This window comes from Mytilus trossulus, chromosome 3 (assembly GCF_036588685.1).
Source record: "Mytilus trossulus isolate FHL-02 chromosome 3, PNRI_Mtr1.1.1.hap1, whole genome shotgun sequence".
Lineage (NCBI taxonomy): Eukaryota > Metazoa > Mollusca > Bivalvia > Mytilida > Mytilidae > Mytilus > Mytilus trossulus.
Window position 1 is genome coordinate 60,632,264 of NC_086375.1, and position 27,191 is coordinate 60,659,454.

Sequence of the window (27,191 nt, forward strand, 5' to 3'; positions counted from 1 at the left end):
ATTTGCAGTACCAAGTGTTGAATGCAGCACATCTTTACTGTACAATGACAGAACTATGACATATTGTGTCACTTCAAACTTTGTGATAACTTGAGAAATATGTTGCAACATTTTTAAGTAAATGATTACTATCTAGTCATGTAATCAGTAATTATGCTGCATGTCAAAGTGTATATTCTACATAGAATTCATAAAAAAGAAAAAGTGCTTCCAATATAACCAATTTATTGAGTGTATCTTTTATTATATTTTGTTTATGTATCTTTTATTATATTTTGTTTACAATTTCACGCAGTGCAAAGAACCCTTCTACATATATATATTGCTGACACTGCTGAAAAATTGTAGCTGAAAAAGCTACACTGTGTTAATTGATATAATAAATGTCTTAATTCATAACTGCTTGCTATTGTTATTTAGCTTTCGTTATACCACACATTTATGTAAAAATAAAACAAACAAAAAACAAACGATGGCACAAAATAAAGCTACTCTAACTAAGCTATAAACACATGACAAACTGTATTACCTTAAACCCTTGTTCATGTATCTAACAACAGGTACAAATCAATTATATAGATCACACATGCATAAAACAAACATTTCTTTAGAAAATATATAATGGTTGCTTTCTGGGAGAATTGGCCTGGCAACAAATATTGAAAGCTTGCATCATAAAAGTATGAAAGCTGCAAAGAAATATTCCCCCCCATTCTGTTTTCTTTTAAAACATGATTGCCAGCATTTAAGCTAAAGAAAGATTCAATGAAGTCTGAACTCATTTAAAATATAGAAAATTTAAAGCTGCAACAGTAATAGCTTTACCCATTATTTTCCTTCATGCAACATATATTTAACAAAGCTATAACACAACTGGGATCATGAAAACAAGCATTTGCAGAACACTGAAGTGATGATGTACTTAGGTGTAAACAATTATTCATGCTCTAAATAAGCAAACAATGAATTAAACTTGTGTCTTCAATCATACTTAAGTTATTTTTTTTTGTATTGCCTACATGAATTTTTTATTGGGGTTAATACACCTTATCGCTTATCCCGGCTGACCTGGCGGCTTGAACTTTTGACGTCAACAACAATCAATTTTCCATTGTGGCGTCACATATTTTGTTTTATGATGTCAAAATTGTATGGGAACCTGTGTGATATCCAGTTATGGCGGACAAATAGCGATAAGGTGTATACCTTCTTGTATATCTATATGATCTTAATGAATATGTAATGGGGGTAAAGATATTCACATGTACCTATGATCTTGATGAATTTTTAATGGGGAGAAAGCCCTTCACATATATGTATATCATGCAAAAAACAAGATATGTGTGTATTACCTTGGGATTAATCTCCATGGTTAAGAACAACCTAAAGCTGGGATGTGGTGTCAGATTGTGAAGTTTCTTCTCTAACTGTACAAGCCATTGTGGAGCCAAGTGAACGTTCTTCAACATCACCCATCTTCCAGACTTACTGGAGGCATTAATAACCTTCTCTGCTTGTGTAAAACCTTCTGCTGAACCTAAAATATGGAGAAAGCAAAAATTTACAATACAAAATATCAAATTGAGCAAACCTTGAGTTACCTTCAACTTTTCTTTTTTTGCCTTGATATATATTTTTTCTGCCATCTTCTCATATTCACAGTATGTTAGAGTACATAAGGATTTTCCTCTATATTCTCGTTTCCTTTTACTGCATAAATTTAACTCCTGATAAAAACCACCTACCAATAGCAATAGGTGTTAACTGTTTTCCTAGTTCTGTTGCTAAATCATCTACCCATCCACTGGCATCATACCCAGGAACTGAGCACATCAACACTGGGGTATTGGCTTTTATCTGAAAATAAAATAACATACATTGAATTCATTTTTTTGTTGCTGCATAAATATGACCTTGGTATTGCCTTAATAGCTACACAGCAGTGTATGCACGCCTCAGGGTGCAGGAATTTCTTGCTACATTGAAGACCTGTTGGTGACCTTCTGCTGTTGTTGTTTTTTTTCTATGGTCAGGTTGTTGTCTCTTTGACACATTTCCCATTTCCATTCTTAATTTTATTATCAAACAAAAGTCAAGCACTCAGTACATATACCAAAATCAAACTAAATATTAACTTTAACCAAAAAGTAAAAAGATGAAACTACCAACAGATGTTTCTTAATACCACAATTATTCATAGAAAAGCATGTAATTTAGTGCCTGTTATTGGTTACTGTCTGCCTTATTTGTTTTTTTTTTGTATTCTGATTTAGCACAAAACATGCAATTTGTTTTCTCATAAGAAATTAGACAAAATAATGTGATATAATTCTTTTATAATATAAGTAATTTTTTCATCAGATATTATTTGGCAGAACACTGGTTACCTCATTTTCTACAATATCTGATAAGTTGAGTTCTTTTTCTCCACTGTGTAAGAATGCAGGTCCTAATGACTTCTCTACAAACACTTTTGCCATGGCAGTCAACCTGTCTGGTCTCAAGGCTTGAATTATCAATAATCCATTGACTGCCTTGCCGGTAGCATCTACATACAAAAAAATAACACATCAATAATCTGCATGTAACTTAGTAAACATGATACAATAGCTATCTCAGTTATCTATTAATTAATAGAAAGAGTGAAATTGTAAACAACCTCATAATACAAACCACACTTTAATAACATTCAATATATTTGAGTTCCATTATAAACTCTTCACTTTGTCGAATGTTTTTAAAGTCATCATGATTATTGAAAATCTTCATCTAATGCTTTACTTTGGTGCATAGTTTCATTTAAATAACGCCAATGATTTAAAACAAGTTGAGCTTGCATGCCTGAAACTGATTGAGAGTGGGGTTTAAACACTATTAATGATAAACCAAAAAATTTGTTGATGAAATTTATCAAAAATTTGAAATTAATAGCTTCTTTTCAAGCTGTATACAGTTTAACATAAACAATGCAATTTCTATTTGCCCCAAACCATTTTACTAGAAAAATAGCAATCTATCATGCCATTATGTTTTTTTCTTTTGAATTGTTTTCCAATGTTGTCATTTTGGTCTTTTGTGGATAGTTGTCTCATTGGCAATCATACCACATCTTCTTTTTTATATGTAGGGACCTTTGATAGCTTGACTATATTCTATGGGTTTTGCTCATTGTTGAGGAAAGTACATTGATATTTTAATCCACATCATATGGACTCTATTGTATAGTTGTCCCATAGAAATTATACCTAATATCCTTCTTATATATCATGAGAGAAGGATTATGTTATCTAGGAGACAAAATATATCTTATTACATACTCATTGGTTTGTCTTCTTCCCATAACTGTATCACATCCTGTTCTGGTGCTGCACTTTCTAACCAGGTTTGGAAAGTCTAAAATAATACAAAAAATATCTCATAGTTTTTTTAAGCATTAATTAAATGCAAAATATATGTACAACTCTTTTTTAAGTATTGGCAATCATCATTTGAATATTCTTTAATATAGAGTAAATTAATTTTGGATTTCTGATTTTCTCTTCTTTTTTTTAAAATATAAACTTACATCACTGGCTTTGATTTCTTTAACAATGTTTTTGAATGTCCTCAGTTTGCTCAGCCTTGCAACAGATGCCAACTGCAAAGAAACAAAACAAGAGATGTTAGATAGTGCTCATTAATGATCCCCCGCTTTTTTTTTTTTTGATAAACAGACAATTGACTTGTAATGGATGTGAAAATGCATCACAGTAAAGCATGTTCATATGAAGGTTGGTTCTAAATTTCCGAACACTTTGATTAGTTCCTGAGATAAATTCAATAAATGCTTCTCACATGGCTATCATGTGTTAAAGGTCTATCAGTATTTGATTAACAAAAAGTTAATGACCCATGAATCTATAGATGTATCTCAATGTATAGCATAATTACATGAAGCTTAATACTCATGAAACCCGAATTTGTAGTTCCTCAAAGGAATATGATCACACTGACAGAATCTGATGGACAGAAAGATATTGATCAGTGAATGGTAATCCATATTCCAAGCGAGTCTCTCTAATTTGGAAAAGTGATCTCAATACATTGAAAAAAGATGTATTATTCAAAAGCCTGCATCATAAAAACATTAAAAACAAGAATGTGTCCCCAGTACATAGATACCCCATCTGCACTATCATTTTCTATGTTCAGTGGACCCTGAAAATAGGAGAAAACTATAATTTGGCATTAAAATTAGAAATATCATGGGGAACATGTGTACTAAGTTTCAAGTTGATTACACTTCAACTTCATCAAAAACTTTAACCTGAAGTGGGACAGACGGACAAACGGATGAATGGATGAACAGACAAATGGACGAAAAGACAGACTTACAGACCAGAAAATGTAATGCCCATAAATGGGACATAAAAAGTATTTGAAAAAGTATCACAACCAATTCTATTTCCTACTTGAGCCATTCCAAAAATGATAATTATCTTACCTGATGTTGTGACAGTCCTGGGATAGAAATAGATGATCTCTCAGTCATCAGGGCTTCTTGACTTCTCATAAATTGATTAAACTCCTCATCATAACTTGGTTCACTATAAAATAATTAATAAGTACATTTGTAATAATTCATCTAATTTCACTAATTCATTATCAAAATGATAAAAGCAATGTTTAGAAGAAAGAAATTTATAAAAAAAATATTGAATCTTTCTTAACTGTATAATTCCACTTTATTTAAAACCAAGCTAACAATACAGACTGATTAAAAGGGGTTTGTGTATATTTTCCCAACCAGTAAGCAACAATCACATTTTTAGCAACAAGAGCCTCTATGCTTTATGCCAAATGTGAAGGTCATTTGGTTTCATTTCATATAAATTTCAGTACACAACATTCAATTCTATAATAAAAACCAATAGATATGTTGAGATTATTAATGCTGTTGTCATATTTCTACCCAAATTTTCACTTTGTAATCTTGGAAATAGTAAATATGTCGAAGAGTTCAAGTGTTTCTCCATCTTCTAATTCACACATTTGTACAGTTCACACAAACAAACCACTTCTAAAAATTGCAGCCGACAAATCTACACCATGTTAATTGATAAAACAAATGATTACATTAAATCTGCTTGCTATTTTTACTGAGCTTTAGTTAAACCACACATTTATTCAAAAATAACCTTAACCCAAACACACAATGACTTAAAATAAATTACTCTAACTAAGATATTATAAAACACACCATAGACTGAAAATATTACCTTAAAACCTTATTCCTGTTTCTAAACAACAGGTGCAAAGACACATTCATTTAAAGATATCACACATGCATAAAACAATTCTAAAGAGTATATGTTACTGTTTTTCTTGGGGAATTCGCAGGCAAATGAGAGCTTGAATTGTTAAAATATCAAAGCTGAAAATTAACATTTTTTCAACTGTTTTTTTACTCTTGAAAAACTACCATCCTACAGAATTTTCAGCATTCAAGCCATAGCAAAATTTATTCAAGTCTGAACTCAAGTTAAGAAAGGAAAATTCAAAGCTGTGTTACTTTTATTACCAATCATTTTCATTCATGCCACATATTTTTAACAAAACTATTACAAAAATGGGATAATCTGAAAAAGCATTTGAGTTTTTTTGCTCAGGTGCAAACATTTCTATATGCTTCAAATAAGCAACAAATAAATATCTTACAAAGCAAAAATGAGGACAACTAATTGAATCACACTATCAATCAAAGTTATCTTCTGTTTATAACCATTATCAATGTAAATTTCATTTTATTAATACTTCTGAAAGTATTCCTAATAAGACCTGCCACATAAACACTTGTAAGGTTAATTCTGCATGCTTTTTATATTTCAAACCTAGGATTTATAAATATTACTTCATTGACCAGGAGACTGGGCAGTTTCTGTATTAAAAATATTTGTTTATATTTATACTTCACTAGTAAATGTGCCACGCATGATAATCATGTGAAAATCATGCAGTTTTTTTCGCACGGAAAACGTCCAAATCGAGCTACATCCGATAATCGTGCGTAAATTTATGCATGATTTTCGCATGATCCAGGCATGACTTTCACATGTAATGGCCTTCGTGCGTATATCATGCGTGGCACTTTTGCCTGTGTAATTCATCCAATATTCAAGAATTTGGGTAGACAACAGGAAGATAATGAAGCAGTGAAAACCAACTATGAAAATACAACATTCTACAGTGAAACCAATAGACCTACCTCTGTTTTCCTTGTAGATAGATTCTACACAACTGCATGGCAATAGTGACCCGGTCATGATGGAACATTCCTCGCCCTACTCTGCTGTACGTTTCCTGTAAAGAATCATTCATTATATTATCAAACTACTTCAAACTAAATATCATATTAGTTATTGTTCATATTACGGTAAAAGTATTTTTAAAATTTACAATAATTTATGCATAATCTATTAATTTCTTTTCTCAAAAATTTGATGCATTATCAAATTATTTTCTAACATCTTATACATGACTTTTCCTTTCATATATCTTTTTCAATTTTTCTTCTTGATATCTATCTTAATCCAACAAATTGTTCAATAAATATATTTTACAGGAATTACTTGTCTTCCGAGGTGTTTGTCAAAGAAAACTTACCACAAATAGTTCATTAGTAATAATGGACAGTCTAGCAGCATAATCCTTTTGTCCTTTCAGTTTGTCACTGCTAGTAAATACAGTGTGGAAAATCTCCAGGAAGAACTGTAGTGAGTACTGGTAGAGGAAGTGTACCTGCAGATATAAAACAATAATTTAATTTTGGATGTAACACGTTTTCTGATTGGCTGACTTTATTTTGTTATCAGCCAATAGACATAATTTAGTCATGTGACCGTGACATCATCAACGTTTTTCATGGTTTTCTACGTTTTAAATATGAATTTAGAATTAAATTATAAGAAATGACTGTAATATTTTTTCTGTCTATTTGAAATATGCACGTTATTCAGTGTGCACCAATTTTTTTATGTTATTTCTTCATAGACAGAAAAAATATTACAGTCATTCCTTAAATATATATAATACTATCTATGGAAATTATGCAATCTTCTTTTTAAATTGATAGTAAATAGGAAAGACAAAAAGGGAAGAAGAACATTTTAATATGATATGAATATGAAACTACTTTATACTAAACCAACATGCTTAGCAAGATTTTTTACATTTGATTTCACAATGTAACAGTTTGCAGGATGACATGTCACCCAAATTTAGCACATTATAATGACTCCAAACAGAGTAATCTTTGCTCTTATTTCTAAATGCTGTATCAAGGGGTACAATCAAAATCATGTGATGGTTATGCACACACCGGAAGTAACAGTCAAGCTGACCGCTTGAAAGGTAAGTAGTCGTATTTACTTGTTTATATCAATAAAATTTAATAAATAAGGTAGTGCACCGAATGTTGGATACTATCTAGTTTTGAAATACACAATTATCCTTGCTGGAAAGCGTGCAGTTAATGCTTACGCTTCGACACAGTTATCCGTCGAAAATTTGGAACTGTGTGGAAGTGTTTGCAATAACTGCACGCTTTCTAGCAAAAACAATTGTGTATTTTAAAACTACATACTATCCGACATTCGGTGTGCCAACTTATTAATCAAAATTTAATTGATATAAACAAGAAAATGCAACTACTAACCTTTCAAGCGGCGAGTTCTACTGTAACTTCCGGTGTGTGTATATCCATCACGTGATTTTGATTGTACCCCTTGTGTATGGCTAGAGGAGAACCAGCAAATACCAGTTTTTGTTTGACCCTACCAAAGATTGTACCCACAATCCCTTGCACTTGAGTGTAGCACCTAACCTAGATAACATTGAAAAGACCACTGTCCCTGTGACATCAGGCAACTTATAAACTTTTCATGATACAATGTTTTTCTTCAGAAAAGCAAATCATAAACTAATTAACAAAATATTTGTATGACATTATTGTTGCAAATATGAATTTGAGCCTAAGAGATAAAAAGTTTCAGTGCTTTGTGTGGGACATCATTTCCTTAGAGTCCATATATATATATGTACCTGTTTGAGAGCCTCAAGTGTAAAGTATATACTACTACATGACATAGCCAGAGGAACATATTGCTGAGAAACAGTCTCGACCTCTGCCATGATAACGTCAGTCTCCTCAACCTTCTTAGCTACCTCTGCAGCCTCTTTCTTTAAAGTCTCCAGATGGGTAATGATACTGTTATCATCAAGGATTTTACCCTTAGACTCATTCAGAGCTTGTAATAAGGATTTCTCAAGGTGTCTCAGTTTCAGCTGGAATTCACCTAAAAATGAAAGAACATTCATTCGTCACTAAAATGATATATCATTCTTTCATTGTTAAAATGACATATTAAAATGCAATAGCAATAGAAAAGACAGGTTATTTCTACTCAAATATTTTTGTGTCTTCTTACTTCCCTTGGTTGTGTTTGAAATTTTCCCCATCATATTTCGTATCCCAACAATGTGTGTTCATCAAATTAGACAAAAAAGATTTTTTTTTTGAAAATACCACTCCTTGACTTTGTACGATATATCAATATTTGAAACTCAGAACTAACCTTGCAATTTCAACAAATCAGATCTCTTAGCATCAACATCAGGTCTTTCTGATTTCAGTACCTGAAAAATCAAAAAAAATCTATTGTAGTAACTATATCCATTATCAAAATTAAAGCTATAATTCCTGTTTCATTATATCAACTCATAAATCTTTTTTTTTCAATGTTAACTATGTTTGACATGAAGAATCTTTATAGATATGTTTCACTGAAAGAGCTATTAATATCGAACTAATGCACCTTAATATTTAATTTCCCCCCATTTATTTGTATAGCTAGCTAAGTGTTATGGATTTTGCTCATTGTTGAATACATGAGTGACTTATAGTTGTTTTAAACATCTGCATTGGTTGGTTTCTGTTAGAGAATTGTCTCCTTGTCAATCATACAAAACCTTCTCATTTTTATAAATAGTGTTATGATCCTGCAATTTAACCTTTATAAGCTTCAAGGTTTTTTTGGTTTTTTTTAATAACATAAGTTGTGTTTGACTTTTAAAGAAATTGTCATGGCTTAACATGCATACCTGTCAACCTGTGACGATGAATTGCATTGAAGAATCAAATCTCAGGTCATAACGCGTACGAACTTTTTCGAGCTGAATTTCAGTATTTATGGTACATTTTCTTATTATGTACATGTATATGGAAGATACCAAAACATCAATGCATGTTCACTTGGTTAAGTCACTTTATTCTTATTAATTATTATTTCATTGAACTTTTAAATTTTTATAAATTTGTGTAAAACAATATGTTCTTTACTTTTTGTGATTATGAGATACTATAACTTTTATTCCAATGTACTTATGAAATGTTTGAGACTTACGGCTTTGTAGCCTTCCTAAACACACCATCTTTGTACACAGGAGGAAATTAGACTATGACAGATTATAGTAATACAGTTTAAGGCAGTATAAATGTAAAAAATAATTTTCAACTTTTTTTTTTTAAATTGTATAAAGGTATTAAAAAAATGTAAAGTTATTTTTCAAAATGTATTTGAATTCTATATTTTTATCATTTTATCTTTTTCACCCATAAAACGTAAATATAAGGAAGAATTTTGAATGGTGACAAATAAGGGGAAGTAACTCTAACTCTGTTTGTACACAAGTAGTGCAATTTATTTACGACCTAAAGCTAAGGTAATTGGTGTTAATTAACAGTGTGTTTGACACCAAAGCTGTCAAGTGAAGCCATGCACCTAATGGGTCACTTAATTTGACAGCTTACATAGCTAGATAAACTCCCTGTGCATGGAAGAATTACGAATTTGCCGGTATTTCAAAAGAATATTACTTATGAAATCAATCTTAAGGCTAAGAAATACGGGTGAAATTGGTCATTTTCGGAATTCCCGGGTGATTTCAATGACCCGGCGGGTGTCCCGGGTGATCCCTCACAATTGTGAAAATCTCGGGTCACACCCGCAGAAAACGGGTCAGTTGACAGGTATGTAACATGTGCAGTGATGTAAACAGTAATTTTACTTTTACCATAGAAGCAGGATAACTGAGAAACCATTTGTACAATTACAAAAATAGCAAATATTCATTTAGATACAAAATATTTGTACATAAATTAGTATAACAAGATAATTCAAATAATTCAAGTGTATTTTTGGTTAGGTATGGGTTCAAGAAAGGTATTCATTACCCTTCTTATTTAGACATTTCTTTGGCACAAAACTTACATACCTGGTTCAAACACTGGTCTTGTAAACTACTCCTTGTTACTGTAAAGTTTACAAATGTCACTCTGGAACAAATGTCTGGAGGAAACTCGACCTGTCGGGAAAATATATAAATAATAAGTTTCTCAGATATATTTAATCAACTATTATTATATAAATCTTCAATTAACAAACAGATACATTTATTTAAACCCCAACTACAAACTTATATCCTCAAAATAAATTGGACAATAAAATCCAGTTTTTCTGCCTTTATACTAATAATTTTAGTATTTATGTTTCTTTTGAATAATCATTGAATAATACTGAACCAAGAATCATCTTTATAAACTTTGAAAAACAATTATACAGATTTAAACTTACCAATGGATCTCTAGTGGACAAGAAGATAGTAAACGTTGGAGAAAGATCAATATCCTGATCACCTAGAGTAATCAACACACGCCCACCTGTTCTCCTCAACTCTCTGTTCAATACAGGATTCAGGATAGGATCATAACTTTCTACATCCTACAAGTACAATTAGAAAGAATGGAAATCAAAATCATCTCTTTGGACTCTAGGTATACGATCATTCATGTTTTTTTATATGAATATACATTAGATGGAGTGTAATGAATCTTATTTACTTAAAAATATGTTGTTTTTTGCATGTTATTGGAGCATGTTATTACTGGATTTAATCCAAATATTATAAGCCAGCTAAAATGATGTGTTCATCAACAGTAAAAACTTAACCAAATCTTTTTTTTTATACTTTTTGAAAAGACCAAAACTAGCTATCAATATAGTATCTTGGAAATCAGGATTTCTGTAACTTTAAATTCATCCTACCTGAACAAGTAAAGGATTTCCAAATCTGAGTGCACTTTCCAAATTCTTCCTGAAAGCATCATCTAAGAAGCTCGTCTTTGTGATTTTCTTATCTCTATATTCATTCATGATAAACTCTGTAGCCTGACCAGAGGGGTCAATGATCAATGGGTATCTGTTATATCTCTTCAGCATGATGGCATTCTCTGTACACAGATCATCAGCAGGTAGTGTATTAGCTTGCCATCTCAGTCTGTCATCAGCATTAGATAGATACTGAAATTATAAAGTATCAATTCTGAGTTGAATGCATATCTTGAATTCTAAAATATTCTTACCAAAAGTTTGAAATAAAAAAAAATCTGAAATTTTGGCATTTTTGCCTATTTTAAAGACCTTACCTGAAATGACTTGAAATAAAATTCCAACATTCTCCCAGTTTTCTAAGCAGTGTGTGAATGTCAAAATGTATAAATTCATTGTGTATTTTATTGTTTGTAGGTTTCTCTTGTTAATCTGAGGCCAATATATATTTTGAATACTATAAGGCTAAGGCAGATCTTAAGCAAGCCTTTTGTGACTGCAATAAAGGATTTTACACATAAATAGAATTATGTTGCAGTTTCTAAGACATAATACAGGAATAATTCTACTGTCTTCTTAATTCCCATTATAAAATAATGAAATATCAAGTATGCCTTCATACCTCAGTTCTGGCTAAGTCATTTCTGAATTGAACATGTGCTTGTTGTAGATGTGCTGACCAAGCTGTGAACAAGTTCCTTCTCATCTGTTGGTCAAAGTACCCTAAAAATAAATATCAATAAGTAAAGTATCAGACACCAACTGTCCAAGGATAAAGTAAAGGCATCATCTTGAACATTTTTTTGGATATAATAGTGGACAAACTTTGTTCACTTTTTTACAACGTTCAGTGTGTGCACAGGTTGTTTCCTTAACACTAGAATGGTGGTAGGTATCTGAAAAGCTAAAACTTTTGTTTAAAATTTCTAAGCTAATTTTCAAATTATTTTTTCTCCATATTATAAAACTTACCAGCATATGCCATGAAAGCTGATGATAACAGGACATCTCCAATAATAGTTGACATCTGACTCTTGAATGTCTCACTGCCAGATTCCCATCTCTGTTTCTCACCATCCAAACTCTTCAACAAATTTACACTTCTTCCAACCTATATAATATATGTGATATTTTTGGTTATCCTAAATATACATACAAGAGTGAGAGGAGATATTGAGTATACATCAGTGGGACAAAAACCAAACAAAACTAAAACAAGTGTTATGACATAAAGTGGATTTATTATTATTTTCAGGGATATTCGTGAATTTCAAGAGTATATGTGAACTACAATTTTAAATGTCCACTTGAGTAAAAAAAATAATATTGGCTCGTATACCATCTTCAGCAATATAAAAGGATCTAATATCCATGTAAGTACTACTTTTTCTCAATTGATCAAAGAAAATGTTTACAAACGATTTTTTTTTACATGCATCCACATGACTTTTATTTTGCAATATGTTTAAAACCTTGGACCTGATAAACCATAGCCATTGAAATAGAAGCAGCCAGCTGCTATTTTATGGTCTGGTCCTAATAAATCAGTGCTAATCTTGAATTTGACAGCATCAGGATCCAGATTTGTGTTAGCCATTGATACAACTGTAGTTAAAAACTGTTTGATTTGTTCATGTATAAAAATAAGAAGATGTGGTATGATTGCCAATGAGACAATTCTTCACCATATACTAAATGAGGTAGAATTTATCACCTATAGAACAATGTAAGGCCTTCAACAATGAATTGTAAATACTAACCTTTGACTCAACAGCAGTCAGATCCTGTTTGATTGCCTGAGCCTGACTAATCAGTACAGCACTGCAAGGCCTTCAACAATGAATAGTGAGTACTAACCTTTGACTCAACAGCAGCCAGATCCTGTTTAATTGCCTGAGCCTGACTAATCAGTACAGCACTGTAAGGCCTTCAATAATGAATAGTGAGTACTAACCTTTGACTCAACAGCAGCCAGATCCTGTTTAATTGCCTGAGCCTGACTAATCAGTACAGCACTGTAAGGCCTTCAACAATGAATAGTGAATACTAACCTTTGACTCAACAGCAGCCAGATCCTGTTTAATTGCCTGAGCCTGACTAATCAGTACAGCACTGTAAGGCCTTCAACAATGAATAGTGAGTACTAACCTTTGACTCAACAGCAGCCAGATCCTGTTTAATTGCCTGAGCCTGACTAATCAGTACAGCACTGTAAGGCCTTCAACAATGAATGGTGAGTACTTACCTTTGACTCAACAGCAGCCAGATCCTGTTTAATTGCCTGAGCCTGACTAATCAGTACAGCACTGTAAGGCCTTCAACAATGAATAGTGAGAACTAACCTTTGATTCAACAGCAGCCAGGTCCTGTTTGATTGCCTGAGCCTGACTAATCAGTACAGCACTGTAAGGCCTTCAACAATGAATAGTGAGAACTAACCTTTGATTCAACAGCAGCCAGGTCCTGTTTGATTGCCTGAGCCTGACTAATCAGTACAGCACTGTAAGGCCTTCAACAATGAATAGTGAATACTAACCTTTGACTCAACAGCAGCCAGATCCTGTTTGATTGCCTGAGCCTGACTAATCAGTACAGCACTGTAAGGCCTTCAACAATGAATAGTGAGTACTTACCTTTGACTCAACAGCAGCCAGATCCTGTTTAATTGCCTGAGCCTGACTAATCAGTACAGCACTGTAAGGCCTTCAACAATGAATAGTGAATATTAACCTTTGATTCAACAGCAGCCAGGTCCTGTTTAATTGCCTGAGCCTGACTAATCAGTACAGCACTGTAAGGCCTTCAACAATGAATGGTGAGTACTTACCTTTGACTCAACAGCAGCCAGATCCTGTTTAATTGCCTGAGCCTGACTAATCAGTACAGCACTGTAAGGCCTTCAACAATGAATAGTGAATATTAACCTTTGATTCAACAGCAGCCAGGTCCTGTTTAATTGCCTGAGCCTGACTAATCAGTACAGCACTGTAAGGCCTTCAACAATGAATAGTGAGTACTAACCTTTGATTCAACAGCAGCCAGGTCCTGTTTAATTGCCTGAGCCTGACTAATCAGTACAGCACTGTAAGGCCTTCAACAATGAATAGTGAGAACTAACCTTTGATTCAACAGCAGCCAGGTCCTGTTTAATTGCCTGAGCCTGACTAATCAGTACAGCACTGTAAGGCCTTCAACAATGAATGGTGAGTACTAACCTTTGATTCAACAGCAGCCGGATCCTGTTTTATTGCCTGAGCCTGACTAATCAGTACAGCACTGTAAGGCCTTCAACAATGAATAGTGAGAACTAACCTTTGACTCAACAGCAGCCAGATCCTGTTTAATTGCCTGAGCCTGACTAATCAGTACAGCACTGTAAGGCCTTCAACAATGAATAGTGAATACTAACCTTTGACTCAACAGCAGCCAGATCCTGTTTGATTGCCTGAGCCTGACTAATCAGTACAGCACTGTAAGGCCTTCAACAATGAATAGTGAATACTAACCTTTGATTCAACAGCAGCAAGATCCTGTTTAATTGCCTGAGCCTGACTAATCAGTACAGCACTGTAAGACCTTCAACAATGAATAGTGAATACCAACCTTTGATTCAACAGCAGCCAGGTCCTGTTTGATTGCCTGAGCCTGACTAATCAGTACACCACTGTAAGGCCTTCAACAATGAATAGTGAATACTAACCTTAGATTCAACAGCAGCCAGGTCCTGTTTAATTGCCTGAGCCTGACTAATCAGTACAGCACTGTAAGGCCTTCAACAATGAATAGTGAATACTAACCTTTGATTCAACAGTAGCCAGATCCTGTTTAATTGCCTGAGCCTGACTAATCAGTACAGCACTGTAAGGCCTTCAACAATGAATAGTGAATACTAACCTTTGATTCAACAGCAGCCAGGTCCTGTTTAATTGCCTGAGCCTGACTAATCAGTACAGCACTGTAAGGCCTTCAACAATGAATAGTGAATACTAACCTTTGATTCAACAGCAGCCAGGTCCTGTTTAATTGCCTGAGCCTGACTAATCAGTACAGCACTGTAAGGCCTTCAACAATGAATAGTGAATACTAACCTTTGATTCAACAGCAGCCAGGTCCTGTTTGATTGCCTGAGCCTGACTAATCAGTACAGCACTGTAAGGCCTTCAACAATGAATAGTGAATACTAACCTTTGATTCAACAGCAGCCAGGTCCTGTTTAATTGCCTGAGCCTGACTAATCAGTACAGCACTGCAAGGCCTTCAACAATGAATAGTGAATACTAACCTTAGATTCAACGGCAGCCAGGTCCTGTTTAATTGCCTGAGCCTGACTAATCAGTACAGCATATTCCTCTTTGTATTTGCCTATACTCTTCTCCAATTCATTAATAAGCTTGTTCACTTCTGCAGCCTTCATCTTGTTTGCACTTGAGTGATCTTCTAATTCTTGTAATTCATTTCTAAGGGGTTCTACTCTCTTTAACATGTCAGCATATTGGATCTAAAAAGTAAAATAAGGGTTTGCATAAATAACAAATATATATATTAAGACTATGATATTCAATATATGTTAAATCTACAGCAAGTTCTAATAAATAAATTGTTCCTCCCTTTCTGGTTTAAGTATTTCACTCTTTTTGATTATCAAAGTAATGTATAATAATAATTACCTGAGCAATAGCCCATTTACACATAGGACCACAGGCCAAACTAGCTCTGTTTACTTTCTCATAACAATAATCTGGGTTTGACATGTAGTTCTTCTTCATCTTGTTCCTTATTTCATCACTAAAATAAAATATAGATATTGTAGATTACTTACGAAAAAAATCTCTCAAAATACTGTAAGTTCAGAAATTATTTCATGTCTTTTATTAACATTAAGAGTCATACTAGGCGAGTATCGCAATAATAGTATTTTAATATTCTAATGTGTTTTGATTTTCCTGAAATCGCAACAATTAATCTAAAATTTTTGTACAATCTTCACAGTAATAAATGCATGCAATAATTTCTGAATTTAAAGTTATTCCACAGTACATACAGTTCAAGGTGAGATCCATACAGAGAGTGATACCTTGAATTCAAGTCATTTTGTCATGAAATTTGAAGAAACAAATTATGATTTAAGGGTATTTTGAGAAGTACGAGGATCCGATGGGAAAATGTTTGTAAATCCCTGCCAAGGAAAATTTCTGAACATTATCAAAATATAAAGAAAATAGATGAAACTTAAAAACAATCATCCCTAAAATCGAGGTCTAAATTTCAAATATATTGATCCATCAAGGTGTTATATGTCATAGTCAGCAATGTTGTTTTCAATGATGATGATGGAGGGTTGTTCTAAAGATCTTGACTGGCTATGCAGCCATCGCATGATCATATCAGTGGCCGAAGACATTTGGGGAGCATTAAAGTGTTTTTGTTGTTAAGTTGGAACAAGGCGACCATTTTGGTGTTGCTGAATTCATTTGGTTATTAACAATTGTTGTTCAAATTTTGCAGTCTACTGCCTTTACAACAGATGCTTTCAGGGCAAGGTTGGTCAGCTGGGCAGCCTGCTAACCACAAAGATAACGTACTGATGAGCCGGACATCAGTTGGCATAACACTTCCCCATCCATTATGGGTTTTGGAGTGTATGCTGATGCAGGTGTTTACATAGACAACAATGTAGACTGTTCAGCTTGGGTTGGTTTCGGTCATTGAAAGAAGTAAGTCGTTGTTTCATCTATCAGTAAACCACCATCATAGATAGCGGGTAAAGAGGAGCTGATCCAGCACTTCCTATCAGTTGTAATAACTGAGTTGTGACTCAATCTTGTTTTCAAATTCTTATTTCAGAGACTTTTATATCTTGCTATGTAATATGAGTTTTGTTTGTTATTGACAGCCATTCAGTGACTAAAAGTTGCAAACATCTACATCATTTTAATCGGAGGATAGTTTTCTCATTAACAATCATACCACATCTCATTATTTTCTAACTGAAGGAGGAAATTTTCCTTTGGAGAAATGGGGCACATTACAAACAAATGAAACTTGATGTGAGAAATAAGAATATATATTTCTTAAGTATGGTAATCTCATTTATTAATAAATGGATGTTGGGATTATTCAGAGGGGATTGTATATTTACTTAGTGTGACTTGTGATTGGAAATAATAATGTTTCTGAAAAAAAATTCCAAAACATTTTTGCTTCATCAAATCAAAATGGCTGCCATGGTAGTGTCATCTAGGTCCATTTTCAAGTACCAAAGTTCGGAATTTTTTAAAAGGTACAGAAATATTCTTAAATGTCATGCTCTATGCCTTTATAACTTTGGTAGGCATTACATTTTTCAATGGTTGGTATTAAAACATTGACATTCTAATGCCTTCTAATTTTACAATTATCTTAGAACATGACACAAAAGAATTATTTCTGTTTCAATATACATGAAAACTATTTTGAACTTACAACTTAATCTTTCTGTAAATATGTCTACCCTACAAAGGAATCCAATCTTTTGACAACTAACCTAATATCCATAGTGTTCATGTTAACAATATTTGTAATAAAGTTGTCTTTAACAATGATGGCACGGAGAGCCTTCCAATCAGTGGTTTGTTCTCCTAACAGGAGACAGATTGATTCTAATGTCAATTTGACTAAGAGTGGAGGATTGTTCATGGATTTCACTTCCACTAAGTCCTTCTTCTTGATACCCTTCACAGCTACAAATTTGAAAGTAATTATTATTATACAATTCATACACAGTTTTGAGTTGTGTATTGCATTTGAACATTGAATTAGTGGGTATTTATACTGTTAGGATATTAGTCATTTGTGTATTTTTCATTCCAAATTGTTTAACAATGTTATCGTATGAGTACCTTTTCCACGAGGGTTTGTAGACAAACTGATTAAATTTTTCACCTTAAAAATAGTACATGTCAAATAAAGACCCCTAGAAAATAGCAGGTGTATGTCAAATAAAGACAACTTTAATAAAAATTTAGGACATATCAAAGAATGTCCTTCTATAATTCACCAAAATGTACTGTCAGAGCATAATTAAAATGCTGATTTCATAGGCTATGTGGTTCATTAAAATCAGGAATTTAAAATGACTTGTGTGTCTGAGAAACCTATTTAAAGTAAATTCTTAATTCTAAAGCTTTAAATTAGGCTCCAAATGGTACCTTCTCTATAACTCATTTTGTAATGTTGTAAAATAATAAGAATAGTATCCCCCTTTTTGTATCTATTTTATTCCTGAAGTGCTCAATAAACATTTATCTCCTCAAATTATAGTTGTATCATTGAATAATCTTTCTTTTTTAACATACACATAATCCTTACAAGCTTGAGTAATTTTGTTTGATGTGCAAGTTAAAAAAAACAACTCTAATCTATGTCAGATAATGGAGTCCGAAGTTTGGAAACAGTTCAATCTACTTTTGGCAAATTTTAGAAAAATCATATCATATTGTTTTTATAAAAGCTTAGCTTTGCCGAAAAAATATTCCACTGATCTTTTAAGTTGTATATCGTATCTATAAAGTAGAAATATTAGCACCCAACAGCCCTATATCAGTTATGTTATTGTCAAACCTCTCATGGAAATGGTTCTCAATCTAACAGTATACAAGTTAATAACAGTATAATTTCCCACAACAACATTCACATGCAATAACACACCTCGCTGTGTGTAGTAGACACACACAACTTACGATATGTCTTCTGTCTTGTAATTGATGATAAGTGATATAAAATTTTCCTTCATTAAAATACTTCTAAGTGACTTCCAGTCTAGATCTTGTTCTCCTAACATGAGACAGATTGACTCTACAGCAAGCTTGACAAGAGCAGGAGGGTTGGGTAGTGCTCTGACTTCTACGAGGTGCTGGCGCTTTATGCCTTTCACAGCTGAGGACAGATAATGTGCAACGTAAAGGATAGAGAGCATGCAAAGCTAAAGTGAAATAACAATCACCAAAATAATAAATAATAAAACATACACCAGTTTATGGAAAGAATGCATTTAATATCAAACTAATATTAAAATCAAGAATACTCATGCAAATCCTATGAATATATACCCCCAAAGTGTTATTTTTTAATTTATATGTATTTATATTCTACTATTTTTTTCCTTTGATTTTTTTCCATCTACATGTCTTTAATTATCATATTTGTAGTTACTAGCATGGATAGTTTAATCCATTTTATAAAATTAAGCATAATCTTTAAATCTTTCAAATATTTTAAAACCAAAAATTATAGTTTCATACTATTTATAATCAGGAAATATATTGAAAAAGCCATATCAGTGTTGGATCAAGCAGATAGACAATAAAGTAAGCATTCCTGACTGAGTAATGCTGTTTTAAAATGTCTGCGAATGTATTTCATTCATAACTATGAGCATTTGAATTTCTCTAGTAGTTTGTGCATTTCATAATAGCTAATAAATATTCAAACATACATAATGTGTACCACAGTGTGTAATATCGAACTGCAGGCCTTTAAGGTGGTACCCAACACTTTCACTAAAATCAATTTGGCTCGTTTAATTTTCATTAGTATTTACTTTGACCCTTTAACAAAAATATAAAAATTTCAAAAATTTTGAACCAACCGTTTTGTCAGAAAAATTACACTGGTTATATAGCAGTTTGACAAACACCAAATTTGATCATTAAGAAGCTTAATATTCCTTTTACAACACAACATAATTAAAACGTTAAGGTGACTTTACAGAGTTATCTCCCTGTAGTGTTAGGTACCATCTTAAATCAAATCCCCAAAAACTCATGAAATAAAAATTGCTCCCTATGCTCAGTTTAAGTCCGTATACATAACTTAGGATAATTTTGAACATGAATTAAGAAAGATATGGGATCAACACAAGTGAGAAAGCAATCCAATAACACAATCTCACAGGGATATCTATAGTGTCTCTTCTCTATATGTGTCTACATCTAATATTTTTGGATCTTGACTACCAGGGTATGAAATAATATAAATTATAAAGACTACACTTTCATGCAGACCAGAATGTTTGGTTCATCATTCATATTTAGTTGTAGAATATTTGACATTGACGAGTTTTTATATAAAATCTATATTTTGAGAAAATGATCAATGCTTTGTAAATTCCTTGCAAATCATCATAGTGTTTCACAAGAGACTATATGATATATGAGATTATAACAGGACTAACTTCTACCCTTGTCAGCTCATAATTGTTAATTTGTTTTTGTATTTTTTTATTATAATTTGTTTCATTGCTGAAGGAGGTTTTTTATTTGTATTACAATTTGTTAAAAGTTACTTTCCCTTCTCAAAATTGTGACTTCTTTCAAAGTTTTTTATTTTGATATCTCTGAATTACTCTTTAAGCATTTGTAATTTATTTTAAACCAATACTGATAAGGGCTGTTCCAGAAAATACTATGTCCCCCCCAGGGAAGGCAATTTTTTTAAATATTATGTGGGTGGTTGTATTTGAAATACCAAAATGCAAAGGGAGTGCTGTTCTAATTAAATTTTATTTCTGTGGGTGGTGGGGGTTAAAAAAAAGTGCCGTCCCTGGGGGGGACATACTATTTTATGGAACAGCCCTAAGGGATTTTGCTGAGTATTTCACCATGTTTACAATACTGATGAGAAGAGATTTCAATGTTCTCCTTACCTTGTTGAGCCTCAATAACAGCAGGTTCTACTTTGGATAGATCTTCCATTACATCAGTTTGTTTTTCATTGATGACTTTAGTCTGCTCAATCAGGGCCACTTGGATTTCCTGTGACGTCACTTTCTTACGTTCTGCTTCTTGTTGATCTTTCACCTGTTAAGTTTTTAGGAAATGAAAAATGTTATTTTATATTCACATTCTTATAATTGTTTTTGTACAGTTCTTTGTAATATGTAATTGAAACAAGAGTGCACACGCTGAAATGTCTCGCCTTCTTTTCTTATCATTGATATTATGTTGATAGACCTAAATATATAATCGCTTTATTACAACTGTCACATAAACTCAACATTAACCAAAGAAAACGAAACATTGATCAATGAACCATGAAAATGAGGTCAAGGTCAGATGAACCATGCCAGGCAAACATGCACAGCTAACAATCCTTCAATTCAACAAATATAGTTGACTTATTGCTTATAAATTAAGAAAAACAGACCAAAACACAAACACTTAACACTTAGCAATGGACCATGAAAATGAGGTCAAGGTCAAATAAAACCTGCGTAACAGACATGTAGATCATAAAATATTTTCATACACCAAATGTAGTTGACTAATGCATAAAGTATTAGAAAAATAGACCAAAACTCAAAAACATAACTTTGACCACTGAACCATGAAAATGAGGTCAAAGGTCAAATGACACCTGTCAGCTAAACATGTACACCTTACAATCCTTCCATACAACAAATATAGTAGACCTATTGCATATAGTATAAGAAAAACAGACCAAAACACAAAAACTTAACTATAACCACTGAACCATGAAAATGAGGTCAAGTTCAGATGACACCTGCCAGTTGGACATGTACACCTTACAGTCCTTCCATACACAGAATATACTAGACCTTTTGCTTATAGTATCTGAGATATGGACTTGACCACCAAAACTTAACCTTGTTCACTGATCCATGAAATGAGGTCGAGGTCAAGTGAAAACTGTCTGACGGGCATAAGGATCTAGTCACTGAACCATGAAAATGAGGTCAAGGACATTGGACATGTGACTGACGGAAAGTTCGTAACATGAGGCATCTATATACAAAGTATGAAGTATCCAGGTCTTCTACCTTCTGAAATAAAAAGCTTTTAAGAAGTTAGCTAACACCTCCGCCGTTGGATCACTATCCCTATGTGGAGTTTTCTGCAACAAAAGTTGCAGGCCTGACAAAAGCAGGAACTTCAATGTGCTAATATGTTTTTAAATCTTCATCTAATACAATGAATAAATAACGACAAAAATACTGTGTTTCAGATTCTTCCATGCATACATCCTATATATTATACCCAAATCTTTAAATGTTATTCAAATAGTAAAATATTAAAATATGCAATGTTATAGCACATATTTTTTTTAATGATTTTCCTTTTTTTTTATCATTTTTTTTAGCAAAGCTTAGTATCTGTAAATTTAACTTTCCATCTGTTTGAGTTTAGTTATTATTGAAGCTTAGCTTACCATCTGTTTGAGTTTAGCATTAGCTGCATTGTTCTTCTCCTCTAGTTCTATACGTTTAATAGACAATGATTTCTGTAAATCTTCGACTTGATCTACTGTCTCACGGATCTTCTGTAGACCTATATTCAAGTGAAGTTGTTGTTCTTCCAAATCTGATCTCTTCTCATTGTACAGTTTAACCTAAGAAACAAAAGCAGAGATTCAGGGTTATCTGCAAGGACTGAGAGTTTACTTATTGGATGTCTTTAAATAGTAACTAGTAGATACAGAAGTATTTTAATTTCAAAATGAGTGTCAATAATTTTTCAAAAATGCTATGAAGTCTGAAACTGGATAAAATTTCTTGTTTTGTATATGTATGATACTTAAAATGAAAATGTACACTATTACTCAATTTAAGTTGACCACAAACATAACATCATTTTGCTAGTTTCGTGAAAATTAAGTACTTCTGCAACTTACAAAGTGATGGATGAAGTCAAGATAATGTCTAGGTGTGATAGCCATTGTACGTCCTCCTCTCTTGGATACTCTATTATTAGCCTGGTGTAGAGATAGATGTACAAACACAAAGGCATTGATCACGACATCTCTGTGTGCAGGGGGCATTGGCATGCCTTCATACAAAGGTGCCAGCTCGTCTGGAGCACGGTACTAAAATGAGAATGTATCGCCATTTATTTCACATGTTTTCAGGTTAGATATGCACGAGACAAAAATCACACTAAATACTATAAAATACCTATTACTATCATAGGCAAAACACTTTCGTTGCTGTTTTTATTCATCTTGACATTTCCTGAAAGGGCTTCAGTGATAAATTTTAAAGCTTAATATTGTTGCAAGATCAAAATGACCCTAGCATTGACCTCAGTGATATTCTTTGATATTCACTAGTAAAACAACAAAATATTTTTCAAAAGGAAAAAAAAATGATATACACATATAAGAGTTTATCAAAGCTTGTGAGAATTTTCACAAATTTCAAATCTTTGAATTCATTTTTTCATTTCTTAATTTATTTTTAAAAAAAACAAGGTTTCACTTCAGATACATTTAAATGCATTTTTCCTTCTTATTTAAAACAGCAGTCTACCTTTGGTTTTTCAAGATCAACTTTGTTTGTGAATTCTTTTCCTACTTGATAGAGAGCTCCATTTGACCAGTCACCAAACCAATTCAACACACATCTGAAATAAAATCATTTATTACATACATATTATTGATGAGTATTTGAATATACAATGATAGAAATAAATGGCATTTAATTGAATGAAATTGAGGGTAGAATTTACTGGCAACTGAATTCATGAGGTAATTTTACCTCATTATGAGGTATAATCAAGTTTAAATTGTGTTCTTATCAATTTTATTCTCCCAGCTGAAAGAACTGATAGCCCATGTCCTTCCACATGTAAACATTCTGACATCACTTCACAAAATCGTTTGAATGAGATACTCTAAAACAAGTAAAATTATTGTTTTTTTTTTTTATGTATTTGTAATACATGCTCACAACACTGTTAACACATCACACAGTGTGTTGATTAAAATAAATTTAATCAGAAAAGCCCAGGTTTTCATTCAAGGGAAAAATGCTCAAATAAGTTCTTCTATGCTGTTCAATTGCACTTATTTGATAGGCAGTACTATACCTGTTAAACAAAGCTGGTGAAGTAGAAGCTCTATCCTTTAATCCTTCACTCGATGGATTCATTGTAAACACTACATGAAGATTCTTCATTACCTAAAACATAAATATTCTAATGTTAGAATTGAAATTCTTTTGAATAACTGATAGAAAGCACTATTATACCACACTGCTCACCTCACCCCATGGTGATACAATTATATGGTCAGATATAATTTGTATCCATTCTACTTGTGTGTATTGTAAGAAATTGATATAAAAAAAAATGTTATTAAAAATTTCTGATTTTGCTAAATAATCTTTTAAGAAAGTAGTGGAAATAGTTTCTTTATTCTTTATAAAATTTTAGCAAGTTCAGAACCAGTCCCAAATTGTATAGTATTTGTCTATCCTGATTTCCATTTCATACTGACACCATTGGGTTTTTTCTTTCTCTCTCTTTCATGTCATTGTCCAGTGCATTTAATGTTTAATTTTCAAATAGGCCAATATATTTGTAATTGTACCTGCTGGGTGAACCATTTGTATAACTCTTCACTAGAATCTAACATTAGTCCTTCTCTCTGAGCTCCTTCTTTGCACTGAGTCATTAATGTGGTGTTTTCATCTCCTTCAAACAATCCTGGAACTTCTCCATTAGCTAACAAAGTGTTCATTCTTTCTAAGAAACTAGAGTCCATCACATTCGATTCATCCATTATAAATGCTATCTTTTCACTCTATATATGACAATTAAGAAAAATATATATACACTTAGTTTTGAGAAAACAATGAATATATTTTTCATATTTGTTTTAAACTTTGTTGAACATTTCAATGTTAAATGCATCATTTGAAATTTGCTCTGTTGTCATCTTATTTACTACATATTGAAACATTTATTGACTAAGAAAAGACCAGAACTCCAGGAGCAAGAATTCTGCACAGGCTATTGACATTTTTTATTTGATTTCATAGAGGTTAAATGTAATTTTAGTTGCATTTTTTTTTGTTCAGGGTATAGCTTCAGAATTATAATCTTAAAGTTAAGGTTTAATGTCATTTGTTTAGTTTCCCACTGTATTGTATCTATTATACATATAAGTTACTCACCTTACATCCAGATCTCCTGAGAACAACTCTGAGGTCTTCATCAAAGTCATCTGCAGTATACTTATTATGGACCTTTATCTGGTAGGTACACAGTCCATTCATCCACGCAACAAATCTGGACAGAGTTGTCTTTCCTGCTCCACTGACACCAATCAACAGGACGTGTCCAGAGGGCTGTCTGAATATTCTGTCAATCCTCAGAACATGGTCTAATACTTCATCAAACAGTACAAGTGGAACATCAAGCTCCTCTTCATAGAACACCTTATTCATAGACATGCATATAAATTAGACTCCAGCATATCAATATAAAAGACAACAGTTTATTTAGAAATATCTTTTTTAAACAAAAACAAGAATTCAAAATTGTTATTTCATAACTTCCACCTTCAAAATAATACCTGCGACTTTGACATTATTTTCATGCAAATTTATATACTTGATAAACTTTTATTGAAATAATAGGATAGGGTTTACATTAGTAAAAATATATGTATTCTCCAACTTAATAGATTTCCTGAGTGGAATCTATGAATATTTACCAAGTGAATACAGGAATGACTTTTCATATAGCATGTCAAACAATATACCAACAATGACCCCTTTACAGTAAATTTACCTTCAGTCTAGCTTTTGTATATTCTCTAAGGTCTTCTCTGTCTACTGGTACATAGTCCTTACAGAGCCAGTTACTGAACAGGATCGGTCTAGTGAGAGCCTCCTCTTTGTTTATACTTGGGAAATGTTTTAGTGCTACTTTATCTACATTGTCATCTGTCCATCTCCTCTCTTCATCATCTATCAACCTGTTATAAAAATACATGCATTTATACTTCTTTGTTGATTAATTAATAGTGTGAAAGTTCTTTTTACAGTGGAATTCATAATCAAATGTCAAGTGTGCAGTTTGAAACCAGTTAAGAATTGTTTCATTCTAAATTTTAAACCAATCACAATATTTTTTAATTGAAAGCTATAGACAATGTCCATAACATTTTGATTTATTATTATTTTTTTGACAATTCGAAATATTCACTCACAGCTTATTAAACTAGAGAGGCATAAATGTGTAATTAAATTATTGAAGAACTTATTACCTGTCTTGGAACAATCTAAGAGCCTCATGGGCCCAGATCCTGACAAGTCCCTCTACAGATAAGTTATCTAGTGGTTTCAGAGCTTCACAGATACCTCTCACCCAACGTGTCATTTCCCTAGGACTGTACACATAATGGGGCTGCATGTCTTGTGTAAATCTCTCCTGCAAGAATATTAATTATTTGTACAGTCACTTTTACGACTTTAACTGAAGAACTATCAAACCTTTTAATTTTTCCTTTGCTATTGTTAAATTGTTTAACAAACTCAAAATACTTTAAAGTATATCATTAGTTAATTATTAAATTTAATTCAAAGGGATTGAAATGGACAGGAACAAGACTATGCAATCATAAAATAATTGGAAAGCATGTATGATATATTCCTAAATGTCCAGTATATTACCTGTGACATGAGATAAAATTCCACCATAGCACTAGTTAGAGGATCAGCATATGGTTTCAGACTTGGAACCAGTCGTAACATAGCTCTGTTAAATGTTCCATAGATCTGTGTTAGTGACAGCTGTCCTGGATAGTCTACATACACCACTGGTACATGTCTCAAGAACCTAGAAGAAAAAAATAATTTCAGTCTTCATTTCGAAATACATTATTATCAATAAAGATAAATAAAACTGTGAACTAGAACCAATCTAAGCTTTTCTTGGTCTTTTAATTATTCCATTATTTTAAATGTTCTATCATTATGACTTGGGATAACTTTGATACCACTGGAATATGAAACATTTAAGGAATGACTGCAATATATTTTCTGTCTGTTAAGAAATAACACAAGAGTGCACACGCTGAAATGTCTCGCCTTCTTTACTAATCATTGATATTATGTTGATAGACCTAAATATAAAGCTTTATTACAACTGTCACATAAACTCAACATTAACCAAAGAAAACGAAACATTGATCAATGAACCATGAAAA

General features: G+C 32.6%; 1 protein-coding gene across 1 annotated transcript in view; it reads right to left on the minus strand.

Annotated features, from left to right (window-relative positions):
* The window catches only part of LOC134712011 (cytoplasmic dynein 1 heavy chain 1-like), a 77,988-nt gene that overhangs the window by 14,204 nt on the left and 36,593 nt on the right, over nt 1–27,191 (minus strand). Inside the window, exons 51-78 of the mRNA XM_063573092.1 lie at nt 26,656–26,821; nt 26,250–26,413; nt 25,772–25,958; nt 25,153–25,416; nt 24,567–24,779; nt 24,065–24,156; nt 23,506–23,599; nt 22,872–23,063; nt 22,410–22,589; nt 20,887–21,040; nt 17,728–17,923; nt 15,872–15,989; nt 15,487–15,702; nt 12,177–12,315; nt 11,827–11,927; nt 11,142–11,396; nt 10,671–10,817; nt 10,312–10,401; nt 8,613–8,673; nt 8,080–8,333; nt 6,643–6,777; nt 6,245–6,339; nt 4,484–4,586; nt 3,566–3,637; nt 3,318–3,393; nt 2,388–2,548; nt 1,746–1,857; nt 1,353–1,537 (exon numbers count right to left, since the gene is read on the minus strand). Coding sequence (XP_063429162.1) covers nt 1,353–1,537; nt 1,746–1,857; nt 2,388–2,548; nt 3,318–3,393; nt 3,566–3,637; nt 4,484–4,586; nt 6,245–6,339; nt 6,643–6,777; nt 8,080–8,333; nt 8,613–8,673; nt 10,312–10,401; nt 10,671–10,817; nt 11,142–11,396; nt 11,827–11,927; nt 12,177–12,315; nt 15,487–15,702; nt 15,872–15,989; nt 17,728–17,923; nt 20,887–21,040; nt 22,410–22,589; nt 22,872–23,063; nt 23,506–23,599; nt 24,065–24,156; nt 24,567–24,779; nt 25,153–25,416; nt 25,772–25,958; nt 26,250–26,413; nt 26,656–26,821 — 4,222 coding nt within the window. The remainder of the gene's footprint in view (nt 1–1,352; nt 1,538–1,745; nt 1,858–2,387; nt 2,549–3,317; nt 3,394–3,565; nt 3,638–4,483; nt 4,587–6,244; nt 6,340–6,642; nt 6,778–8,079; nt 8,334–8,612; nt 8,674–10,311; nt 10,402–10,670; nt 10,818–11,141; nt 11,397–11,826; nt 11,928–12,176; nt 12,316–15,486; nt 15,703–15,871; nt 15,990–17,727; nt 17,924–20,886; nt 21,041–22,409; nt 22,590–22,871; nt 23,064–23,505; nt 23,600–24,064; nt 24,157–24,566; nt 24,780–25,152; nt 25,417–25,771; nt 25,959–26,249; nt 26,414–26,655; nt 26,822–27,191) is intronic.